We start from the raw sequence: 26,256 nt of genomic DNA on the forward strand, positions 1-26,256 counted from the left end.
TCAATGGACATTTAGGTTGGTTCCATGATGTCCTGGCTATTGTAAATAGTGCTGCAGTGAACACTGTGATACATGTCTCTTTATGAATTATGGTTTTCTAAGGGTATATGCCCAGTAGTGGGATTGCTGGGTCTTATGGTAGATCTAGTTTTAGTTTTTTAAGGAACCTCCATACTGTTTTCCATAGTGGTTGTATCAATTTACATTCCCACCAACAGTGCAAGAGGGTTCCCTTTTCTGCACACCCTCTCCAGCATTTATTGTTGGTGGATTTTTTGATGATGGCCATTCTGACTGGTGTGAGGTGATACCTCATTGTGGTTTTGATTTGCATCTCTAATGGTTAGTGATGTTGAGCATCCTTTCGTGTGCTTCTCGGCCATCTGTATGTCTTCTTTGGAGAAATGTCTATTTAGGTCTTCTGCCCATTTTTGGATTGGGTTGTTTGTTTTTTTAATATTGAGCTGCATGTGCTGTTTATATATTTTGGAGATTAATCCTTTTTCCATTGATTCATTTGTAAATATTTTCTCCCATTCTGAGGGTTGTCTTTTCATCTCATTTGTAGTTTCCTTTGCTTTGCAAAAGCTTTTAAGTTTCATTAGGTCCCATTTGTTTATTTTTGTCTTTATTTCCATTACTCTAGGAGGTGGATCAAAAAAGATCTTGCTGTGATTTATGTCAAAGAGTGTTCTTCCTATGTGTTCCTCTAAGAGTTTCTTAGTGTCCGTTCTTACATTTAGGTCTCTAATCCATTTTGAGTTTATTTTGGTGTATGGTGTTAGGTAGTCTTCTAATTTCATTCTTTTACATGTAGCTGTCCAGTTTTCCCAGCACCACTTATTGAAGAGACTGTCTTTTCTCCATTGTATATCCTTGCCTCCTTTGTCATAGATTAGTTGACCATAGGTGCATGGGTTTGTCTCTGGGCTTTCTATCCTGTTCCATTGATCTATATTTCTGTTTTTGTGCCAGTACCATACTGTCTTGATTACTGTAGCTTTGTAGTATAGTCTGAAGTCAGGAAGTCTGATTACTCCAGCTCTGGTTTTTTTCCCTCAAGACTGCTTTGGCTATTTGGGGTCTTTTTTGTCTCCATACAAATTTTAAGACTTTTTTGTTCTAGTTCTGTAAAAACTGCCATTGGTAATTTGATACGGATTGCACTGAATCTGTAGGTTGCTTTGGGTAATATAGTCATTTTCACAATATTGATTCTTCCAATCCAAGAACATGGTATATATCTTCATCTGTTTGTATCATCTCTAATTTCTTTCATCAATGTCTTATAGTTTTTGGCATACAGGTCTTTTGTCTCCCTAGGTAGGTTTATTCCTAGGTATTTTATTCTTTTTGTTGCAGTGGTAAACGCGAGTGTTTCCTTAATTTATCTTTCAGATTTTTCATCATTAGTGTATAGAAATGCAAGAGATTTCTGTGCATTAATTTTGCATCCTGCAACTTTACCAAATTCACTGATTAGCTCTAGTAGTTTTCTGGTGACATCTTTAGAATTCTCTATGTATAGTATCATGTCACAGATGACAAATTTTAAACAATTGTTCTGGAGTTCTTTTCTCTCTAAAATAATAAAATATTAGAATGATGTATTTTAGTAGCCTGAAAAGGTCTCAGAATCAATTCTATTTCTCTGTTCCTGATTTTGGGTGGCAATTCGCTCTATAACATTTTCAATTTTTTCCTAGAAGCCAATTAAATATTTCCTAATTAGTCTGATTTAATGACTATCTTGTAACTCTAAATTAATAATCACATTTATCAAGCTTTGTTCTGATAACCTACCTCATTTTATTACCCAATGTTCTATTTTAAAGACTAAGAAATTCCAGTTGTGTCTTAAACCTCTAACCCATGATATGTAGTGTAGGTGCAGCAATAGGTCTTTAAAATACTCAACTGGGGCTTCCCTGGTGGCGTAGTGGTTGAGAGTCCGCCTGCCGATGCAGGGGACATGGGTTCGTGACCCGGTCTGGGAAGATTCCACATGCTGCGGAGCAGCTGGGCCCATGAGCCATGGCCACTGAGCCTGCGCATCCGGAGCCTGTGCTCCGCAACGGGAGAGGCCACAGCAGTGATAGGCCCGCATACAGCAAAAAATTAAAAGAAAAAAATACTCAATTGGCAATGAGGTAATAAAGGCTAATTAACTGTTAAAGGTCACACACAATTGGGAGTTTTTATTTTAAAAAGAAAATTATTTTGATCCTTCACATACATGGGATAATTGAAATTAGGTTAACAGTAGAGGTCCTTGGAGAAACTGCATTAATAAATAGATAAGTTATTGTAATTAAAATTTTAACTATAAAGTATACAAAGGCACATGAAAATAGTTTTATTTTACCCTTTGGTATTTAGGGGTTTTTTTCTTGTTTTTGTCTTATTTTGTTTTTGCTATCAAATACTGAGTGCTTCATATGGTAGTGCTATGCTTACATGGATTTCCTCATTTAATACTCAGAACACTTCTGCAAGGTTGGTATTACTACCCCATTATACATTTTAAAATATACTCAGGGATCAAAGGGTTCAAAAAGGTCTCTCTGGCTCACTTCCTCATTACAAGCCCATAAGCTCTTATCTGAGGTAAGGAGAATAGTCAAATCGTCACAAAATGTTCTATGTTGTAAAAAGTCTCACAAGCATCTTTAAATATTCTGTTTATCTGATTAGCGTGTGTGTGTATATACACTATATACAATATATATATACATATAGTATATATATAACTAATGCTGTTTTTGAAGAGTCAGACACTACTTATTGCTGAATGCCCGTCCTTAAAGGGTTCGTTAACCCCAGTGGGGCTGATCCAGCCATCTGGGAGCTGGTACACAAGAGGCTGTCCCTTGAAGGGAAGACTAACGTGGGTCAGGAGTGAGAAGAGGAGGGGCTGTGCTGTCTCTGTCATGTTCTGGCTGCGGACACTTGAGGAAGCCAGCTAACTCTTCTAACCCACACAACACGCCCACTACACGAGTGCTGTGGCAGGGATGGTAATACTCGCCCTGCCTACCTCAGAGATGACGGCAAGATCAAACAACACAACATGTGCAAAAAGTATTGCACCATATTAAAATTTGGCAAAACATTTTTAACTTCATATTTTTATGTTTAAGGGTCTACAGTATTCCTGCTCTTATTTATTATTTTTAGAAGCAAATTCCTTGAAAAGACTTAGCTTAAATTTTAAAACTACAGGGAAATGAGATTAAGTGCACAGAAATTCGTTTTCCTTTTTTAAAAAAAATCTGTTTTGCAAAATGAGCTACAACTGCATGAGCTAAATCTGAGCATACACACAAAACAAGGGCCAACCCGTTAACCCCCTCATTCTTTCAAAAATTATTTACGTAGTCCCTACCATGCACCAAGCAGCTGGGGAAGTAACACTGAATAAAACAAACTCTTTTAACTGCTAGATATCCCTGTACCTTGTGCATGGAACAGTGCCTGACACACAGTAGGCAACAAGGAATGTTAGATAAATACACTTGACTAAAGGTGCTCAGTTAAATCTGCTCCACTAGAATAGTGTGTGAAGGAGAGGAAAACAAAAAGCAGAGAAGCCCTGTCCCAAAACTCCCAAGATACGCCTACCTCTCTGTTACCAGGGAAACAAAATTGAAACAGGTGAAAACCAGGCAAAAAGATCTCTAATTTTAAAAACAAGAAAATTCCCAAGTGTAAAACCTGCTTTCCATCAATCAAATAAATCAGGAAAGGCAGCATTTCTAGGCCATTACCCCTGGGTCGACAGGGCACTTACAAAATGGCTTAACTAATTAGTCTAATCACCACTTCTGTCACATGGTTGTAGCCGCCTATTTACCCAAGTTAAAAATGTTCCCCCAACCCCCATATGCCAAGCCCCTCCACATCTCTATTTCCTTAAACAATGCTTCCACAGGAACATTTAATGACACGACCACATGTAAAAAGCAAGGATTGATTTGGAGGTGTAAAAGTGACCCCGACGTTTGGGGACTTTTTTCCTTAGAAACTTAAGGAACAGAACTAAAAGTTCTAACAGTCCTTCAGAAGTATGGAAATAAGAGTTTGGAAAATAACTTTGGTTTCTGAGACTCTCCTAATCATCGTTTTTAAAATCTGTAGTAAATGGAGAAATGACATAACAAAAAGCACACTGTTGCCCCAGGTGATTAGTACCTGCTGGGCTGGAGCCCACCATTTGGCCTGCAGAACCACCTGCCAGTCTGGGCCAAGCAAACCACAGCAGTGGTTAAGTTTGAGAAACCAGCATCGCTGAGCATCTCCTGAGCCTAGCGAAGCACTGGGCTTCCAGGCCAGGAGCACATTCTGTGAAGAGGTTTTGTTTGCCCTATAACCTCAGGGAGCTGGGCCACTGGACTGATTTCTTCCAGTCTTGACCTCTTTTCACAGGCACTTCAGAATGAGCTTTTTTAGTAAAGGAGAAAAAAAAGAGACCAAGGAACTGAGAGAATCAAAGCAGCATCGAAGGGGCAGAGACCACCCAGAGATGACATAGCTAGTTATTTGATGTTTTTACTTTTCACTATGTGGAATAACACCAAAGAAAAAAGAAACACTAATTTTAGGCAGAAAAAAATTACCTGGAAGCACAAAAATAGGGCAGACGATTTAATGAGAATACCAGGGATTAGAAAATGTTAAAGCACTATCAAAAGATTATCTAGGGCAGATTTCTTTATTTTCTAAGAAATGCAGTTCAAGCACCTCTTCCCACATACTTTACACCATTTTAAACAAGTTTAAAAACCATCAACAAAAAATATCCTAATAAATGGGATTTGTTCTCATTCCTTTAAGCCTCCGCTCAAGGTCCACCCTGAGAGTGGGGTTTAAGATCAGCTCCCCCGATCTATGTCCAACCAAGTACCTATTATACGCCTCAGCACTGTGCTAGAATCAACGAAGAAAAACGAGATATGTCTAACCCCTGTTCTCAAGAAGTTTACAGTCTGGGTGGGAAGAACTGTGTAACACAAAGCAGTATCCAATGAGAAACGGCCTTCTCCTCTCTGTGTCTGTGTGTCTCTTTTTCTCTTCTTATAAGGACACCAGTCACTGGATTAGGGCTCGCTACTCCACTATGACCTCATCTTTACTAATTACACTCACAAAGATCCTTTTTCCAAATAAAGTCAGGGGTTCCAGGTGGACATGAATTTGGGGGGATACTATTCAACCCAGGACATACACTCTATGACCTGATACATATACCTACTGAAATGCACATATATGTGCACCATATACGTAAGTGTTGGCAGCACCACTAGCCATGCTAGCTAAAGTGGGAAACCACTCAAATATCCCTCAACAGAAGGGCTCAATGACTGGCAGAATATTTATCCAGGGTAATAGCAGTGGTGTCGCTATTATGCAATGACTCACATTAACCTCCCAATTTTCAGCATAGAAGCTAGACACAAAATATAATACTGAATAATTCCATTTACATAAAAGAGCTGAATCTCAACAATGGCAGCCCCATCCACTGTGCTAATCAAGCTGGAAATCTGTCATTCCTCCTCTCCTTACCCATCACTCAACAGATTCTGTTAATCTACACAAACTGTGGCTCACTTATCTTTCCACTTGTTTGTATTCCCATCCAAGAAATCTTCATCTCTCTCCTACAAAGCCTCCTAACACTCTCCCTCTTCCCTTCTGCCTAGGAGAAAGGAATGGAGCGTGACCTTTTTTAAAAGCTAAACTGCTTAAACCCCTTCAACGACTTGAATTCCCATTTTCATAGGACAAAATCCAAGCATCCTACTTCACTGCCCAATCTGTCTTCAGCTTACCTTTCCAATTCCCTTCCCTCCCTCCCCATCTCCCCCTCCCAACACCTCCTCACTTGGCCAGGCTCCAGGCCTTCCTCAGTTCCTCCTGTGCTAAGCTCTTGCCTGCCCCTGCCTTCTGCACTGTTATCCCTCTATAAGGCATACGCTTCCTCTGGCCAGCCCCATTTCATCAGCCATGGACAGCTGTTGTTTCTGCCTGCCCAGCACTCTTTCTTCTTATAACAGAATACCTCTTTTCTTCTTTAAATAATCTCTCCTCTAGTCTCACTCCATGTGTTAGGCTTAAATTGGCATCTTCCCCTCATCTTCACCCAGGGCCATGCATCTGGGAATGTGACTCAGGCCGAGCTAAGACACTGGCCACAGGGACAGACACATAAGTCAAGCCAGGCCTATCAACATTAAGCCAAGATTCTGGGGGAGATATAGGGAAGAGGCATGTCCTGGACCAGATGATAATTAATGAATGGTTCTATATGCCTAGCAGAGGCTATGTCATGGCAAAAAAATGTTTGGTGACATTTATGTCACCCTCTAATTCAGTCCTGGGGGACAACTATCTCTGGTGCATCAAGATCTAGATGAAAAAGAAAAGATGCAGGACAAGGAGTCAAAGTCTCTAAATCTGGCTCAGCCAATTACCAACCACATGAACTTGGGTAAATCAATTAAATAACTGTTGTAGTTCTCAGTTTCCTCATCTGTAAAATATCAAAGTAGGACTAATATGTACTAGATGTAGATCTAAAGATTTCAGCTCTGTGGTTCCACAACCTCCTTCTAAAGGTATGAACTTAGATAACAGCTATGACAAAGCTAGTCCTAACCTGTATCACTCAAAAATCACAAAAGTTTCTTTCTGACTCTATAGTATGGTGAGTAAAATATAAATGTAAATGGTGCCACCTTTCCAGAAAGAAATATAGATGTGGAGGACTTGAAAAGTTCACACCTATAACTCTCAAACTCCTCTTATAGGAAAATATTCTATGGCAATAATCAGAGATACAGACAAAAGTTTATATATAAAGTATGTGTGTGTATATTCAATATATGTAGAAATAAAATCACAATGAGATCCTGGAAACATCCTAGGTATCCAACAATAGAGAACTGGTTTAATAAGTTACAGAAGGGCCCTAACACTAAATAGTAGGTGGCCATTTAAAAAAGCATATTTGCAAGTAGTTTTCATAACATGGGGAAATGTCTGTAATACAATATTAAGCAAAGTAAAACATGTAAAACCATATATACTGTATGAACACAAACACACACGCTCAGAATAAGAAATAGAAATGCTTCAAAAAAGGTTAACAGTGTTTTACCTCTAAGTAGAGGAATTATAGTTGATTTTTGTTTTCTTCTTTAAATATTTCTGTATATCCCAACCTGTTTACAATTGCCAGGCCTTTTTTCATAATCAGAAAAACATTTCAAATTTTATATTTTAAAATGGAATTTTAACAATTAATTACACAATCCAAGAAAAAAAGCTGCACATGCCCACATCTTCACCAGAGGCCTGCCATGTACCCACCTTTTCCATGATCTAGAATTCTCCTAATGATCACACTCACTCATGGGCCAACTGAAAATAATGCTGAAATATTACATTAAGACAGTGGCCTTATTTTTGCCAAAGTACTGTCAAATAATTAAGAGGAGAGGGAGACAAAATATTGCCTCCAAAGACAGTTAAAATGTCCACATGGTCCTCTATCCCTCTCCCAATAACCCAGATGTATTTCTCAAGTCAGCTAGGTGACACCCAAAGACCCAGGAAAATGAGATGCAGAAATGAGCAGGCCATCACCCAAAAAAAGTAGGGCAACATAAAGACAGGTTTTACAGAGGTCCAATCCAATTACACATAGAACTCTCTCCTAATATCACTTGCAGACTGGCAAATCAAATTTGTAATGCTTTTAACCAGACACTGCTATTAGATACAACACTGAAGTAAAAGTCAGACTGAATTTCCAGGTGTAAAACATATGTAAAGAAAAAACATCAGAGGTAAACTTGTCCATAGAATCATAAGATGCTGTGTTTACACTCTGGGAGGACAAAGATCCTGCATAACAGAGTACACACACACACACACACACACACACAGAGGCACGCACGCGCACCCCTAAAACCCAGGGAGGCTTCACAGTGAACCACTTCCCTGCGTGTCCTTTGGCTAGAGGTCAACTGTGACCCACAGGCAGGACCTTCTCTGCCTGCTTTAATCAACAGCCAAATTTCCAGAATTGTCCAAAACTGATAACGCCTGTGGAATGGGAAGAGAGTTCTAGAATGTGCCAAATTGTGACACCACAAAAACAGCTAGTGACATTTAAAAGAATTAATTCATACACATGTAAAAGAAATAGTGCTAAGACAGAGGTATTATTTTAAGTACTGTTTCAATGTTAGGACTTTTAGACAAAGATATTTAATACATTTAGTCTAAACTAAACATAAAGGCTGAGTTAGCACCCTAAATCTACCTTTAAAATAACTTTTACCCATTCTTAAAATTCCCTTTTCTAAATTATCATAGTAATTGCTGTGCTTTTATTGAATGTTTACAACATTCCAAGCACTGAGCTGAGCACTTCATAAGCATGTTCTCCTTTTAATCATTTAATCATCAAAAAAACCCCATGAAACGGCTTTAACCCCATTTCACCAATGACAAAACTGAAGCTCACAATTAATACATTTGCTCAGAATCAGATCACCATTGAAAGATGGGATTCAAACGTAGGTCTGTCAGATTCCATCATGAAGTTATAATGTTTTTCAAATCAGTAAATGGTAGAATAACTTGCTTATGTAACTAACAAGGATCAAAGCTCTAACTGCAGTAATTCCAACGTGTGCCAACTGGACAAAAGGTGTTTTACTAAATCAAAGCAGACTACAGCTGGCTGAAACTCCCAGATAATCCTTTTAGATTGTTAGTGATACTGTAAAAAAAAAAAAAAAATAGCACATCCCCTCATCCTCTGTCCTAGACTATCTAATGGCTTCCCAACTCAGAGTAAAATCCCACAACTGTGTTTGGAAAAGCATGTGGCACACACGAAGCCTTCAATAAATATTTGTTGAAGGAACGATAAATTATCAGAGCCACTGTATGCCTTCTTTCTGCCTTCAATGTGAAAATGCTTATGTTCTCAGTGAAATAAAACACTGTGGCATTAAATAAGTTGAAGAAACAGAAAGCTTGTCTTTAGGAAAATCACTGAGTTTCAAGTTCAGATGAGGTAACAAAAAAAGGACTCAAGTGTGCCCCAATTAGAACAAAATGAACTTAAGGCTGCTTTATTCTGTTAGCTCTAGAGAAGATTAAAAAGGACCTTTAAAAATGTGCTATAGGTGATTTAGTCTGTTCCACCTATACAATGGTAATTGTAGTGAGAAAAAAAAGCAGTGCAGCTGAAGTCAATACGAGCTGAGTACTTGTCCAATTGGGTCTTTATTTTCTCTAACTTTCTCAGTTTCCTCATTTGCAAAATGAGGTTAGACCTCAAGATTTCTAAGGTCCTTCCTTTGCTCTGACATTCTATTATTAAATCACAATCTCCAACTTAATTTCCAATCTCCAACTTAATTTCCAAAACTGAGGTAGTAATTATTTACATTACAAAAAATCTGATTTTAGAACACAATTTATAACAAAATCACAAACCCCCAAGACTGGAAAGAACTCAAAGGGTCTTTCATTTGACCAACTGGACAATTCACCCAACAGCCAATTCCTATAATCCGAATCTTCCAAATGCAAGCATTTAATCTAAATATCCAGGTAGGGACCTATTCTCTGTCCAAACACATGTAAACAGAAAGTGGTTTAGTTTTTCAAACAGCTCTGTGAAAAAGTTCTTTATTATTTCGAAGTAAAAATCTGCTTTTCTGTAAATTTCTCTCATAATTCTTTGGAGAAAGATGGAGTAAGTGTACATGTTCCTTTTCTGTAGTCAGGTTTCTCTTTAGACCACAGTCCTTGTTCCAAATACTTAAAAACAACTATTCTGCCACTAAGTCTTCTTTCCTTAAGCTAAAGATTAAAGTTTCTACAACCTTTCTGACCACTCACCCACAATTCACATACCTAGCTGTCCTTTCATTGCTAATGTCTGTCTTGAAAGGTGACACCCAGAATTGAATACATGGAGTCTGTTTCAGATACAATGCACTGTTTTTGGCACTTATTTATTGAGGAAGATAAAACCAACCCTACAGCATCATTTTAATGATTAAAAAGATAATGAGTATAAAAATAAATGCTGCTGTGACTGCACTTAACAGTAAGTTATAATAATCTTTTACTAGTATTAGAGCCGTATCCTCCCAATCAAGCTGTAAGCTCTAGTCCTCTACTACAAGGAAGGTTTCCCTTATATATCATTAGCTGTTCTTTCCCCAAGTCAGGGTTGGGCAGAGAAATTAAGTGCTGAGGCCCAACTTAAATTGAAGATCAGTCAGAAGTCAAGATAAAGCAATTCTGAAATTAAGACAAATTAATGGCAAAAGATTTATTTAAAGAGTTAATTTATACTCAAGTTTTCAGAACACAACGATTTCATAAATCAAGCAATCCCCACTCTTTACCCCTGAATCACACAATTTAACAAGGCATCACTGGGGCGTGCTGAGGAAGCCATCTGGCACAGACTTGAAATAAGTAAGCTCTGGGATCAGACTGTCTAGAGTTCAAATCCTAGATCCACAGTCTACCCACTTGGTGACCTGGGGCAAATTACTACACCTTTCTGGTCTCAGGTTCCCCATCTTCAAAATGCAAGTCATCACAGTACCTACCTACCTTATAGGGATTTGTGGGAATCAAATGAAAATGGACATGAAGTGTGTTAAGAATGGTGCTTCTCACCTTTCAAAACTCTTACTGATGTTGTAACTACCTCTCAGAAATCATCTGAAGAAGCAAATTATCCTAAATAATTTTGCTAAAACTTATCTGAAAGTCTCAGCCATTTTTAATTTATATAGACCCTCACCTCTGTTAGCCATTGCTGAAGTCAGTTGGCAGCTTAGCATTTTTTTGCATATTTATAATTTTCTATTTTCCATACATTCATCTATTCATTTTAGGGTAGATTTTTAAATTAATATAAAAAATTCCACCCCAATTTTAATATTTAACTAGCCATAAATGCTATCACTATAGCAAATAGTATGTTGAGATACACAGAGAATGATGAAATAAAGGTACAAACAAAACTGTATTTATTACACCTGCAACTGCTCTGCATATAGATCAGCACTGTCCAATACAGCACCACATGGAGCCATTTGGTACCTGAAATACGGCAGAAGTGCTGTGAATAAAATATACATGTCAGATCACTAACACTTAGGGTAAGAAGAAGAAGAAAACAGATTATCTCATTAATAATTTTTATACCTATTACATATTGAAATGACAGCATTTCGGATACAATGGGTTAAATATATTATTTAAATTAATTTCACCTGTTTCTTTTTACTTTTTTAAGGTGACTACTAGAAAATTTTAAATTATATATATAACACATATTTCTATTGGACAGCACTGACATAGATGATCCTAAAGAATATGCCTCATGAAAATTAAATTCAGGACAAGATATATGATCTAAATCACAGCAGAAATGAAACATAGAACTTAAATAAATTTTCAGTTTACATATAATTAATTTCAAACTCTCCCCCACTCCCCCCAAAAATGACCTTTGATGAGTGACTCTTCAATTCTAGAGCCGTCTGAGAAGCTTTTTATCAGCATGTGCTGAATTTAAGAGATTTCCTCTACTTTCCACAAGCTAACAGAATTTACTTATATAACACAGCTCAGCAACTAACCTCCATCAGGAGAGCTAGACTTAGCACGGAAGTGTCCAGAGCATCAGACAGCTGACCACGCTTGAACACACACCTGAACTGGCAATTTGGCTCCAGTGCTGGACCCTGCCTCTGGGTCTTCAAAGCACATAAGCATATGTTCAGATGCCCAGGAGAAAAAGGGCCTGGGGATTTACGAGCCTGAGAGTCTGGCCTTCCACAGATAATACTTATGACACTTGCCTCATTACTACCTACTTACTAAACAAACACCCAGAAGCCAGTAGGCATTTTGCAGAGATCAATAAAAATGCAAAGTCAGAAAGCAGAAAATACTGAAATGCTGTATGTTCTGAGAATTCCCACTAGAGAGGACCCAGTATGGAAATAAGAGAAAGTAGGAAGAGAACAAAAGCAAAACCTTAAGGAAAAAACTTAAGCTCAGAAGTAGTACCTCTGATATCTTTCTACTCAAAATGAGGTACACCAGCATCACTGGCATCACCTGGGAGTTTATTAGAAATGCAGGATCCCAGGCCCCACCCCAAACCTAAAGAGTCAAAATCCACATTTCGACAGTGTCTCAAGATGATTTGCACAGCATGCACAGAAGCCACTACTAATCCACACAAAAGCCAGAGACATCTGTATCTTTAGATTCTTCCTGTTTTTTATCAGCCATCTGTTGCCCTGTGGCTGTTATCTGTAAACACAGAACCATATATGTGTAATGCATGCAATGACTATTTTGTTGACTAAATATATTCTTGGAAAACCCAGAGGATTCCATACCTGCTTAAAGGACTGTGGGAAATCTGTGCCAGAGATAAGATCAATAAAACAGTGAGATACCACTACACAGTCATCTGGATGGTCAAAATCCTGAACACTGACAACACCAAATGCTGATGAGGCTATGGAGCAACAAAAACTCCCATTCATTGCAGATGGGAATGCAAAACGGTACAGCCACTTTGGAAGACAGTTTGGCAGTTTCTTACAAATCTAAACGTTCTCTAACCATACAATCCAGCAATCCATACAATACTCCTTGGTTATTTGCCCAAGCAGTTATGTCCACACAAAAACCTACACATGGACGTTTATAGTAGCTTTGTTCATAAATGTCAAAACCTGGAAGCAACCATACTGTCCTGGGTGAATGGATAAATAAATTTTGGTACATAAGATAATGGCATATTATTCAGCACTAAAAAGAAATGAGCGATCAAACCATGGAAAGACATGGAGGAACCTTAAGTGTATATTACTAAGTGAAAGAAACCGATCTGAAAAAGGCAATACACTGCATGATTCCAACTGTATGACATTCTGGAAAAGGCAAAACCATGGTGATGGTAAAAAGATCAGTGGTTGCCAGAGGCTGGGGTAGAGGGGAGGGCTTTTTAGGGCAGTGAAAATATTCTACTATTATGAAGGATACATGTCATTATACATTTTCCAAACCCAAGAATGCGCAACACCAAGAGTGAACCCTAATGTAAACTGTGGACTTTGGGTGATCACGATGTGTCAATGTGGGTTCATCAATTGCAACAAGTGTACCATATGATGGGGATGTTGGTAATGGGGAGGCTATGCATGTGTGTGGGCTGGAAGTACATGGGAAATCTCTGTACCTTCCTCTCAGTTTTGCTGCGAAACTAAAACTGCTCTTAAAAAAACTGAAGTCTGAAAAAAAAAAAGTCAGCAGTTACTGAAGTGTATGGACAGAGTATACTTCAGGCCCATGCATACTGTTGCAGAAATAGGGACTCCCTTAGGTTGAAAAAGATGAACAGAAACGATCCATACAAAAAAAAAAAAAAACATTTATTTAAAGGCTCAGAAAAAAGAAAAAGTTTGATTTTTTTTTATTGGAGTATAATTGCTTTACAATGTTGTGTTAGTTTCTGCTGTACAACGAAGTGAATCAGCTATATGTATATATCCTCTCCAGCTTGGACCTCCCTCGATAGAGATGGGAAGATAAGAATTTTGTACGTTGAAAATATAGGCTACATTAACAAAAATTGGTGTTCACAATAGTAAGCTAAATGATTTTAGCTGTTTTAAACTAAACCAAAGTTCTTCTGAAAGGGAATTATGCTGCTACATGAAGGATCATTCCATTTTTCCTCTTCACTGTCTTTGCTATCAGCAAACATGCTGCTACTTTCCACATTTTAAAACCTTTCTTGACCTCAATTTCCCTTCAGCCGTATTTATTCACCTTCCCTTTACAACAAGAATCCTTGAAATATTTGTGCACGTTTGATGTTCCCACTTCCTACTCCTGTTGTCTCTTGTCCTCACCATCAATTGTAGGTCCCCACTACTCCATCACAGTTGCTGCTGTCAAGCTCACCAATGACCTCCCCATTGCTAAATCCCTAAGTCAATTCGAGACCTTGACCATCACTGTACTTCCCCTCTTCAGTATCTGACTCATCCTCCTTGAAACAGTGTCTTCACTTACTTGGCTCCCAAGGCATGGCACTCTCCTGGTTTTCCTACCTCATCAGCAGCTTTTTCTCATTCTCCTTTACTGGTTCCATCTCATCTCCCCAACCTCAGTGCAGAAGTAGCCCAGGTTCTTGGCCCTGAACCTCTTTTCTATCTACACTCACTCACTTGTGGATTTCTCCAGTCTCTACATTCTGACAGCTCCCAAATGTTTATCTCTAGCCCAGACCTCTCCTCTGAAATCCAAACTAGCATATCCACTGCCCACTGGGAATCTCCAAAACTGAGCTCCTGATCCTTCCCTCCAAATCAGCTTCTCCCTACCCCCTTCAAGATGCAGAGGTCAAAACCTTGCAATTCACCACTGACTTCTCTCACTCACATCTCACATCCAGTCAATCATGAAATCTTTTGCACTCTATCTTCAAAACAGACCACCCTGGTCCAAGCGGTCACAATCGCTCACCTAGATTACTACAATAGCTTCCTAACTGCTTTCCCTATCTCTGCCCTTCTCCACTTAGGTCTAGTCTCATGAGACACAACAGCAATGCGTCCTCTTAAAACATAAGCCAGATCATGTCAAATCTTTATGTGGAACTCTCCACCAGCTTCTCTGCTCACTCGAGTACAAGCCAAAGGCCTTGCAACAGCCTATGGGACCAGTGGCCTTACAGGAATTGGTGTCTGCTCTCCTCCCTGCCTCCTCTATGCCATCCACACCAGTCTTGCAGTTCCCAGAAGGCGGGAAGCATGCCTCGGCCTCAAGACTAGCATTTGCTGGCCCCTCTTCCCCCAAGACAGCCACATGACTCCCTTCACCTTCTGCAGGCCTTTCATTATACAAGTCACCACCGGGGGGCCATCCTTGACCATCCTAGTTAAAATTTCAACTCCCTCCCAATTCCTAACCTCCCTCCTTTGTTTTATTTTTCTCCAAAGTACTATACACACATATACAGGAGCGCGCATGCAGCATGCACACATACATACACACACACACACACACACACACACACACACACACACAGAGTCTGTCTCACCTTGCAAGAGTTAGAATTTTGGGGTCTATTTTGTTGACCACAGTATCCCCAGTACCTAAAATAATGCCTGATACTTAGGAGGCACTCAATAAATATTTGTTTAATGAATATATGAATGAATGAAAGATTACAGTAATACAGAGCTGCATGTGAACTATGATAGTATATCTTGCAGCCTTATAAAAGGGTTGTATCTTAATATGGCACTTTATATGCATATACATATTCAGATACTGTAGAAAAACAAAGGTGCTCCAACTTGATAATTAAATTTATCTCATACAAAACCTGAATAACTGTAAAGAAATAGTTCTCTAAACTGAGAGATACTCTAAAACACCTCAAGGGTAGTAGGATTTCTCAAAACCCTAGATCTTACTTCACCAGAGCACAATGAAAAGATGGGTCTCAATAGGTACACCCTTCCTGAAGCAGGTGAAAGTCTCCAGGCCAATATAATGGACTTTAATTTCTTCAAATGATAGAGAAATTATGACACAAAGTACAAAGCACTTAATGTTTTAATGCTGTATAAAATCTGGGTGTAACCAGTGAACGGTATGAGACAGAAAAAAAGTTATTTTGTTGTCAGCAGTGCATTCAGTTAACAGAAAGAAATGGGTGGGTCATATTTTTATAAACCATAGTTTAAAAGAACTTAAAAGTATCTTCCAGGTAAAAAGAAAGCCAACTAATTTCAAAAACATTTAGATGCAGAAATAAATTATTTAGGAGTTTAGTAACTGTGTACACAAATGGAAGTGATATGAGTCAGATAACAGCTAAAAGTGATTCTACAACAAAATGGAAAGTGTCCCAATTTCTCTACCTTATCAATACTCACATAGTCTATCAGGTTTCTAAAGTTACATATACAGCAGAAGTTCTCACCAGCCGGCAGTTAGCCAGCTCCAGGATGATCAGGCACCCTGTGAAACATCTGAGCTGAAGCCCATTATAACCTGGGGCTCACGGCTAGTAATCAAGGCTCTGAAATTCTGCTCTGATCACTGAACTGATGGTTACCAGAATCAATTGTGTTTGCTCCCAAACTGATTTATGCCAATATTATGTAATTTAATTAAATATTATGTAGAGCGATTATATATGTGTATAACAAGAAAGAGTTGTTTCCATGAAAGCTAAATGGAATGCTTTAGAAATAAGCCGTTAAATGACCATAAAAGAATTCTACCAACAGTGGTTTATTTTTAAATTGTTTTTACTAAATAGAGGCAAAATAAAATTTATAAAATATTTGTCATATATGAAGATTCATAATGCAATTATCCCTACATACACCAAGAAATTACCATTATCCTTTTAACTCCCCTGTGAACTTTTTGGTATATAATGATATTATAAATTAAAACATTTTCTCATTAAATAATCACAGATATATTTTAGTAGTGCTTCTAAAATATTGACCTTAATTACTCTGAAGCTATCAAGTTCTTTTAAATATATAAATATCTTTATATACAAATAAAATAAAATGTAAAGTATATAAGTATTTTTTAAGTAAATATATCTTTACTTAAAGCTCCAGCTTTAGACTATTACACTATATTTAATTAGATTTTTTTCCCCAGATAGAACCTATCAGTACAAGAGACAATCGACTGACATATAAGCCACACAAGGAAGGTAGGGAGAAATGAATCAAGAATTTTAAAAAGTGATAAAATCAAAAGAATGAATGAATCAGGTCTCTGAGACCGTTATATCACACCATGCAAACACAGCCTACACCTGTAATCTACTTCTATTAAATGCCTCTGCCAGAAGGGAAAGACCTATGTGAGGAAGTTCACAGTTAACACATTACTCTTACCTTTATGCCCTAGGTTGTCATTTGCAAGAAGGCTGTAATGAAAGTCACACACCTGGAGCACTAAATGCAGCCCATGAACATCTGCAAAGTGGGGGAAATTCCACTTCCCCAAAGCAGGAGGTACAAGAAGACCACACACCAAAGCAACGGCAAAAAATGATCAGGCCAGAAACCCTGCTGACTCTGGAAATTCTACTCCACCACAAGACCAGGGTCAGTATCAGAGCACCTATTCTGTCCACACATGATTGGAAGGGTTCCTGGGCTTAGCGATTCAATAGCCTGTGGTGTTTAACTCATTGAGTGACTACCATGTGCCAAAGCACCATTCAAAGTGCCAGAATTTTCCTCTTGGCTGCCACACTGCGTATCTACAGGCAATCACAATATAGGGAACAAGAAAAACCAGTTTTACTAGTTAACAGCTGTGTGATTTTAAGAATGGAAATAATTCCACCTCCTACCCAGATAAGTATAACCTACCATCCAGGTCACATTTACTGTCCACTTACTGTTTTACTGCAGGCACTAAGCCCCTCTCAAGCATTATTAAGGCCACATTCTAACCATATACTGCACTGCCTCTCACTTGGTGACCCAGGCACAGGAGTGTCCCCATCCCCTGTTAAATGAAGCTGGCCCAACCTCACATTTATCAAATCCTTTAGGAGACCCTGACCACCCACCCAAAACAAGCAAAGTGTAAGTAAGGATTATGTAAAATTCGAACTGTTTTCCTTTCCATGACCTCTTCTCACCACTGGGTCTCACAGAGATCTGTGTGGCTACGGAAGGCCGCCAGGGATTCAGCAATGGTAAGAAAACAGGGACACATCTTAAAGGGGAAGAAAGGGGAGGGAGGAATACTTTCAAGAGGGTAGTGGCAACCTTATGACTTGAAATGTTTGTGAACCTGGTTTAAATTTTTATAGTGGAACCACCTCTACTATATGAGGGGAGGGGAAGAGAATGTGGGTTGCCTTGGATCAAGATCCGTAGCTCCCTAAGCAAAGTAGCCAGAATGGCTGGATCAGCTCTCTGTAATCACCCTCAGGGAGGGATGTTTGCCACCCAGAGACCACACCCACTAAAGAGTCTAATTAAGTTCTAGGGGCAACCACTAAAAGGTCATGATTATCACCAGTTTAGATCAGAGTTTCTCAAGTGTTCCTGCTCTTAATCATGTGGGGTGATTATGAAAAGTGCTGCCTCAGAACTACTGAACCACACCTTCAGGCAGCCCTAGAAATCTAAAACCAGGTGATTCTTGTGATAAATTAGTTTGGGAACCTCTATTCAGATCATAAAATTACAGGACCTACAAGAGGGGTCTTTTAGGCAGGGTGTCCTTTTCCTTTCAAGCAGTTCTCTAATCCAAGAGGAAAGCAGCATTTTCTGTACATAAAAGACTCCAAAGAAACTACTTCGAAATTTTCCTTTCAATACACATAAAGGTCTCAAATCCTCAGAGCTTTGCTTTTCTCTTAAGTAACTTAGGCAAAAGTTAAATCCATCCTTTTTTCCAACCAGAAACCCCAAAACAATGATATTCATTATACAATCTATTTTACAAATTATTGTGGTGACTGACTTTGGCAAATATGTGAGGACCTATAAGTGTGCTATGCCCACCCAAGCTTTGCTTAAGAAAAAGAACTTCACTTACTTCAAAGGAGAGGAAGAAAGTGAAAAGACAACCCACAGAATGGGAGAAGATTTTTGCAAAGCATATACCTGACAAGAGACTTGCATCCAGAATATAAAGAACTTTTTTACAATTCAATAAGAAGAAGACAACCCAATTTTTCATAGGGCAAATGATCTGAATAGACATTTCTCAAAGGAAGATAAACAAATGGCCAAAAAGCATGTGAAAAGATGCTCAACATTATTAGGGAAACGCAAAACCACAGTGAAATACCACTTAATACCCACTAAGATGGCTAAAATCAGAAAGAAAATAACAAGTGTTGATGAGGATATGAAGAAATGGGAACTCGCATAGTCTGCTGATAGAAATGTAAAGTAGTGCCGCCCCTGTGAAAAACAGTTTGGCAGTTCATCCAAGTGTCAAACACAGAGTTACAATATGACCCAGCAATTCCACTCCTAGGTACATACCCAAGAGAAATGGAAGCATATGTCCCCACAAAAACTTGTACATGAATGTTCACAGCAACATTATTCCTAAATGCCAAAGGGGGGGGAGGGAACCACTATCTGATGAATGAATAAAATATGTCCTGGCTATTCAATTGAATATTACTCGGCAATAAAAAGGAATGAAGTACTGACACATGCTACAGCATGGCTGAGCACTGAAAACATTTTGCTAAATGAAAGAAACCAGTCACAAATGGCCACATACTCTATGATTCCATTTATATGATACGTGCAGAACAGGCAAACCCATAGAGACAGAAAATAGAATAGTGATTCCTCGGTCAGGGAATGGGGGCAATAGTAGGATTACGGAGAAACAGCTAATGGATCCAAAGTTTGTTTTGGGGTGATGAATATACTCTAAAGTTGATTACGAGTATGAATGCACAACTCTGTGAATGTACTAAAAATCAATGAATATACACTTTAAATGGATGAGCTGTGTGGTATGTGAATTTTATCTCAATAAACTTGTTTTTAAAAGGAATCCCATTTAACCTCCATGAGCCTCAATTTCATCCTCTGAAAATGGGGATACTACCTAGCTTACAACATTGTAAAGAACATATAAGAATATGTAAACTGGGCTTGCCTAGTGGCGCAGTGGTTAAGAATCCGCCTGCCAATGCAGGGGACACAGGTTCAAGCCCTGGTCCAGGAAGATCCCACATGCCGCGGAGCAACTAAGCCCGTGTGCCACAACTACTGAGACTGCGCTCTAGAGCCCTCAGGCCACAACTACTGAGACTGCATGCCACAACTACTGAAGCCCACACGCCTAGAGCCCTTGCTGTGCAACAAGAGAAGCCACCGCAGTGAGAAGCCCGCACACCACAATGAAGAGTAGCCCCCGCTCGCCGCAACTAGAGAAAGCCCACGGCACAGCAACGAAGGCCCAACAGAGCCAAAAATAAATAAGTAAATAAATTTATTTTTTAAAAAAAGAATATGTAAATTCACGTACACACACACACACACACACACACACACACACACTGTTTCACATGGTGCCTGCCACACAGTAAATACAGAATACATGTTATTCTTTCTCCTCTTCCTATCCCCACATTTTTGCAGTGTTATGCCTTGATATCATTGTGTTTTCACCACAAGTTAGAAAACTCAAAATAGTCAGGTATTCCAACAGAAGCCTAACCATGAGAATTCTCTCATGATTTCACACATGCTATTATACTCAAGGCTATTCCTACACGCCTGACCCTGGAGAAACCCTGGCATCTGTAAATGTGGCTTTCTACCTCACAGACTGAAAAGTATTTGGGGATAAAGAGTAAGATTTTTTTCTCCATTCTGTGGTCTGAAGCACCTCTACTAACATGTACTTTTAAAACTAGGCATGCTCCTTGCCAAAATTCATGCAATACAGAAATCTTACTCAGCTTCATCTACTTTGAAAATCTATTGGGCCTCCAAGACAGCTTTGAGGGGTCCCAAGAAAGACCTTAGCCACTTGAATATCCAGCACTACCTACCAGGACTGTGATGCTATGCAGATTCAAAGGGAGCTGGGAGCTACTGAACTATCCACAGCTTGCAACAAAAAAAAAGTCAACGGCAGTGCTCTCACCATCTCTGTAAGTTCTCAAACAACTCACAGCCAGCTCATGAATTAATATAATAGTGGATCTCAGCCAGACACTCGTTCTTCTATTTTATCAAAAGCTTTTCCTCCATCTTGCTGAGTACTGTCAACTGCACACTACCTGTTACACAATTTTTTTTTTAGTATAGTTCTTACTCTTGAATACATTTTTCTTCTTCTCATCACTTTCAATGACTCTATCTCCACTTTCATTTCCATTAAAATCCCATGCCCCCATATACTCTCACTGCTTTTGTATTTATCAGACATGATGGGGTAAACACATACAAAACTAAAAACTTAGCAAAGCCCAGTCAGTAAACATACCATAAGCAACCAGACGGTCAAGTGGGAACTGACTGCCCAGGACAACCATTACCATCTAGCAGAGCATTTCTGGTCTAGAGCTGTGCTATCCCGATATATTAGCCATTAGCCATATGAGGCTAATTAAGTTCACTGAAATTAAATAAAATTTAAAATTCAGTTCCTAAATCTCACTAGCCATATTTCAAATGCTCTCAGTGGCTACATGCAGCTACCGACTGCCATATTAGACAGCACAGATACAAACTATTTCCATCACAGCAGAAAGTTCTATTGAACAATACTGATTTGGAGGTAACTCATTGATTCTATGAAAGTATTCCATGAAAGGGTTCTTAAATACAGTAGTTTCAGTATTTACAGGCTGTGAGGTTTGACACTCTGAAATATGACCTTGGTGCCTCTAAATTTTTTTTTTAATAAATTTATTTGTTTGTTTGTTTTTTGGCTGCACTGGGTCTTCGTTGCTGTGTACGGGCTTTCTCTAGTTGTGGCGAGCGGGGGCTACTCTTCATTGCAGTGCGCTGGCTTCTCATTGTGGTGGCTTCTCTTGTTGTGGAGCACGAGCTCTAGGCGCGCAGGCTTCAGTAGTTGTGGCACGCAGGCTCAGTAGTTGTGGCTCACAGGCTCTAGAGCGCAGGCTCAGTAGTGTGGCACACGGGCTTAGTTGCTCCGCAGCACGTGGGATCTTCCCGGGCCAGGGATCGAACCCGTGTTCCCTGCATCGGCAGGCGGACTCTCAACCACTGCACCACCAGGGAAGCCCCAACACAATGCTAACTTTGAGTACATAGAAGCAGAATGGTGGTTAAGGCCACTGGACCGCCAAGTTTAAATCTCAGCTCTGCCCCTTATTAGCTGTTACTTAACCTCTCCAGACTTCAGACTGGAGATAATGGCAGTACTGACCGCATGGGGCTGTCATGGGGACTAGAGGTAACCTGTGTGAAAACACACAATAAGATCTCAATAAATATTAGCTGTGACTGTAACAATGCATCATGCTTGAAAATATCACATGAAATAAGCACTTTCCAAAAGTTAGGTCATAATTTGAAACTTAAAGGAAAATGCTGCTTCTCAGGCAACCCACACGAAGCTACTAGGTAAGAAAAGAGGCTCAGGCCAAAATGTTCATTTTCCCTCTTACCCTAACCCCAAGGATAAACTTCCAAAAATGTCCATCGACATGTACAAGTTATTCTGATTCATCTCACTGGCCTGTGACCAGCGAAAAGGGAATTTCAAACTAGATGGTTGTTCACAGTTAAACAGGCCTGGAGAAATGAGTGGTCAGCTGTGGCCAGGGCCTGGCGCTTACACGGAGGATGGGGAGAGAAGCTGGTGACTCCCTCACACCACAGGTGTGCCCGAAAGAGAAAACGCCTCGCCACCTCTGTGCCCTGGAGTGTCAACAAAATCCTGCCCGCTCAGCACGAACAGGGCCCCAGTTTGTTGACCTTCTGGGCACAGCAGTGTAAAGGTATAAAGCAACTATACTCCAATTTAGAAAAAATAAAAAGAAACACAGGAAAGGTACAAAGGGAAACGCTCTCAAAAAATAATGCCACTGCTAAAATTCTTTCCAGCAAATCTCTGAAACTGCAAACAATACCACAAACGAAAACTGTCCAGACATGGACACTATGAACAAATGCTCTGGGGAATTTCACCTGGATGGTGCACTACCCTAAACTAAGGTTCAGCTGATTTAACTGTGAAAGAACTTAGGAAGAACTGAGAGGCAGTACCCTAGGTGGAAATGTCTCCACTCTTAGCAAAGGGAAGCCAAGGACCTCTGCGCCTGGCCACCACTGCATGGGGAGAGTCCTAAATGTTGAGAACTATCAAAGCAGCGGTGACTGGAGGTGAGCCTGGACCCCAAGGTATCTGTAAGCCTGAGTCACATGCTCAGGTAAGGGGGCTTTGGTCACCTACTGATCACCAGATTATTTCTCACAGGCTGCCTAAACCTCAATCGTGTCTGAATTCATTTCTAAAAATTGAGAAGGATCATCATCCATTACTTATTTCTTAATCCAACCCAAACCCAAAGAAATGCTCTTTTCATAATTGGCAAGTGACAACATTACGTCAGGTAAACCTCAAACAAACCAGTCCGGAGGCCAAAGTACATACACATTTTAACATTCACACGTTTTTTGCCCCAGCACTTCTTAATCAAGACTGGGCCTAATCCATTACCACACTGGTGTCTTAGTTTATGAATGATGACAGATGACTCCAGAATTTCTAAAGAAGAAAAATCACCTCTAAAAGGAGTAATGCCTTGGACATGTTTTTTAGAAAAATGCCAGGCTAAATCCCACTCATATTTTCCACCAGGGTCAGCAAACAAATACCAAGGTTTTAGAAAGTAAACAGAACCATGGATGGAAAGTATTGCTGAATTTCCCTTTTTCAGGGAACTATTTGCCGTCTTATATTATTTTTATTTCCAAATTCCCAAGATTTACTAGCCTAAAAGGATTTCTGAGATATCTCACTTTTTTAAGTGCTAGTAGTTAATTAAGAGCAAAATTGAAGCTCTTAACACACGTACACGGTAAAGCACGTATTATTCTTTGGTCACAAATGAAATGAACAGTGTCAACAAAACCTTTTTTAAAGCCAACACTCATTCAGATTGGCAAATCAAGCTTCTTACACTTGCATTTTAAAAAATAAAATTCAACTGTGGAATTTCACCTTAAAATAAGGTTATTTTAGCTTTGCAGCTTCCATCACTCTCCCCCACTCAACGGCCAGGATGTGTTGATCCGTTCACAGAACATATAAACTGAGAGCGATTCAGAAGGTGAAGCTGAGAGTACATCACTGAATAAGGAGTGCATGTACACGTCTAAGCATGAAACCACAAAATGCTGGGGCTGGAAGACTCCGAGGGAGCACCTATCCACCCAATCCCCTTAACCTACAGAGGAGGAAATTTCAGCTCCAGGGGCTAAAGGATGTGACAAAGACAGTGGCAAAGGCTCACCCAGTCAGTGATATAACCTACAAGCCAGGTGTCTAAGCACTTTCCATGGTACCCACTCTGCTCCTGTTAGCACAAAAAGTGTGTATTAATGAAATATCAGACAAGACAAACCCACAGAGCTGCCATACGACTTGTGAGAGGATATAGAGAGTTGTAGAAGGACATGCATCGAGCCACTAAACAACTGTTTGGGAAGGTGTTCTTTTATTTTGCTTTGTTTTGCTGGTTTTGTTTAGCATGCCGCACTTATTTTTAAGCGGTGAAGAGGAATTTAACGACTTTTTAAAAGAATATCCCTTGATCTGCAAACACTCTAAGGAAGGACGGTAAAGCCTGTCTTGGAAGAAACTAGAAAGTGCATTCGCTTTCCTCCAGCGGGGAGCATCCTTTCCCCCCCGACGCGACGGCCGCCCCAACCCTCCCCTTCAAGATCCACCCCAACCTGCCCGCAGAGGCCGTCCAGGCCCTCGCTCGCCAGAACCCCGCCCTCCTCTGGGTTCCTCCTTCACAGCTCTGCCCAAGCCGCCCCTCCTAGAAGGCAAGCTCCTTGACAGCAGCAAGCCTGTCGCACTCACCTGGCTACGGGACTCCGCAAAATCATCTGCAGATACTCAACTATGGCTCATGAATTGCAAGCATTTGCTCCCAGAATCCCAATGAGCGGAATTTTCCAGACCTCGTCTTCCCTACACCAGCACCTGGACCCACTTAAGAGCTATTCCGGGGTGGAAACCCGGGACCCCAGTGTCTGTGGACAATGACGTCGCATGCGTCGCGTCCTCCGAGGGGAGCGGTAACACTACACATTTGTCATCCAGGCAACCGACAGCATTTTAAACCCACGTCCTCCAAGTGGTGCCTGCTTTTTTTTTTAACATCTCACAACATCGCCTGCCAGAACTCGCTGCAGAAACCCGCGGACAAAGTTAAATGCAAGTACCACCCAAGGGCTGCAACGTCTTTCAAGGTGCGGAATCCCCCCCGCCGGCCGCGCGCCCGCTCGCTGCGCTGGGCTTCCCTGTTCTCCTAACAGAAACCAGAGCGCCGCGCACTCGGCCGCCGGGCCCCCTCCCGCCTCCCCCGCCGTCCCGGCCTCGGGGGTCGGGGTGAACCCCCCGAACAGCCACCCCACAGAGCGAGCCTTCCGCCTCCTCACCCGCACAAAGAGAGGGCAGAAAGGAAGCAGTTCCCGAACCCGACGTCCAGCGGTCCGGGACCCCGGGACCGAGCAGCCACAAAGCACCGCCGCCCCGACGGCCGCCCGCGCTCCCGCCCCCGCCCGCCCGCCCGCCCTCCGGGTCGAGCCTCACCACGGCGTCGCTTCCTTCCATCTCCCATCGCCCGCCGAGCTGCTGGAGCCTCAGGCGCGCTCTTTGTCGGGCTCCCGGGACACCGGCGGGCGGCGGGCGCGCTCCCTGGCGGAGGCTGCGGCCGGGCCGCGGCCCAGGGACGGCGGGGGCGGGCGCGGGGCCAGAGGGGCGAGTGGAGGGAGGAGAAAGAGAGGGGGAGGGCGGCGGGGCCGAGGGTGGGAGGGGCGCGGGAGATGGGGGCGGGCCCCGTGGGGGAGCGGGAAGGGGGCGGGGCAGCCGGAGAGGTAGGGGGCGGGCAGGAGCGGGGAGGTGGGCGGTGCCCCAGAGGAAGGGAGGGGAGAGACGAGGGGGAGGGGGAAAAAAGGGGGAGGGGCGGGCCCCGCGCCGAGCTCGCAGTCGCCTGTCTCCAGCGGAAGCCTGCCTGTTGCTTCGTTCGTCTCCCTGAGGAAAGTGAGCCGCGCTTCCGACGGAGTTTCCTGTCAGGAAGCGCCGCGAGGGGAGCGGCGTCTCGCGTGCTCCCGGGACTAGCGCCCGACACGCCCACGCGTCGCAGTGGGTCGCGGCATCCGGGCGGGGGGCCTCTGGCGTCCGTGTAGGGGTTTGCTCGCCGGCGACCCGCCGACCCTTTCCAAGTCCAGTCCCTCGAGGCAGATCCCGCGCTCGCGGCCACCGCGGTCCCGGCTCCGAATGCGCGTGCCGGGGGATCTCGGCGTAAAACTGCATTTTCCAACCGAAGTGCCGCACACCGATGCCCTTTTTCCTCTTCGCCTCGAGCTTTTGCGGCAGAGACCGGGGCCGGGAAGGCGCCCTCCTCTGGCCGAGGGAGGGGGAGACCTAAGA

General features: G+C 41.4%; 1 protein-coding gene across 5 annotated transcripts in view; it reads right to left on the reverse strand.

Annotated features, from left to right (window-relative positions):
- Positions 1-26,256, reverse strand: part of PSD3 (pleckstrin and Sec7 domain containing 3) — a 565,580-nt gene that overhangs the window by 471,947 nt on the left and 67,377 nt on the right. The window contains exon 1 of one of the 5 annotated variants that reach the window (XM_029226683.1): positions 25,417-25,549. The exons of 3 other annotated variants lie outside the window; for them this stretch is intronic. In XM_029226683.1, the coding sequence (XP_029082516.1) occupies positions 25,417-25,437 (21 nt within the window). In that variant the 5' untranslated portion in view covers positions 25,438-25,549. Of the gene's footprint in view, positions 1-25,416; positions 25,550-26,256 lie in introns of those variants that run through there. One more of the 5 variants, XM_029226687.1, reaches the window with a different exon arrangement.

Source organism: Monodon monoceros, unplaced genomic scaffold (assembly GCF_005190385.1).
Source record: "Monodon monoceros isolate NGI ecotype Baffin Bay Population unplaced genomic scaffold, NGI_Narwhal_1 Super_Scaffold_17, whole genome shotgun sequence".
In the NCBI taxonomy this organism is placed as follows: domain Eukaryota; kingdom Metazoa; phylum Chordata; class Mammalia; order Artiodactyla; family Monodontidae; genus Monodon; species Monodon monoceros.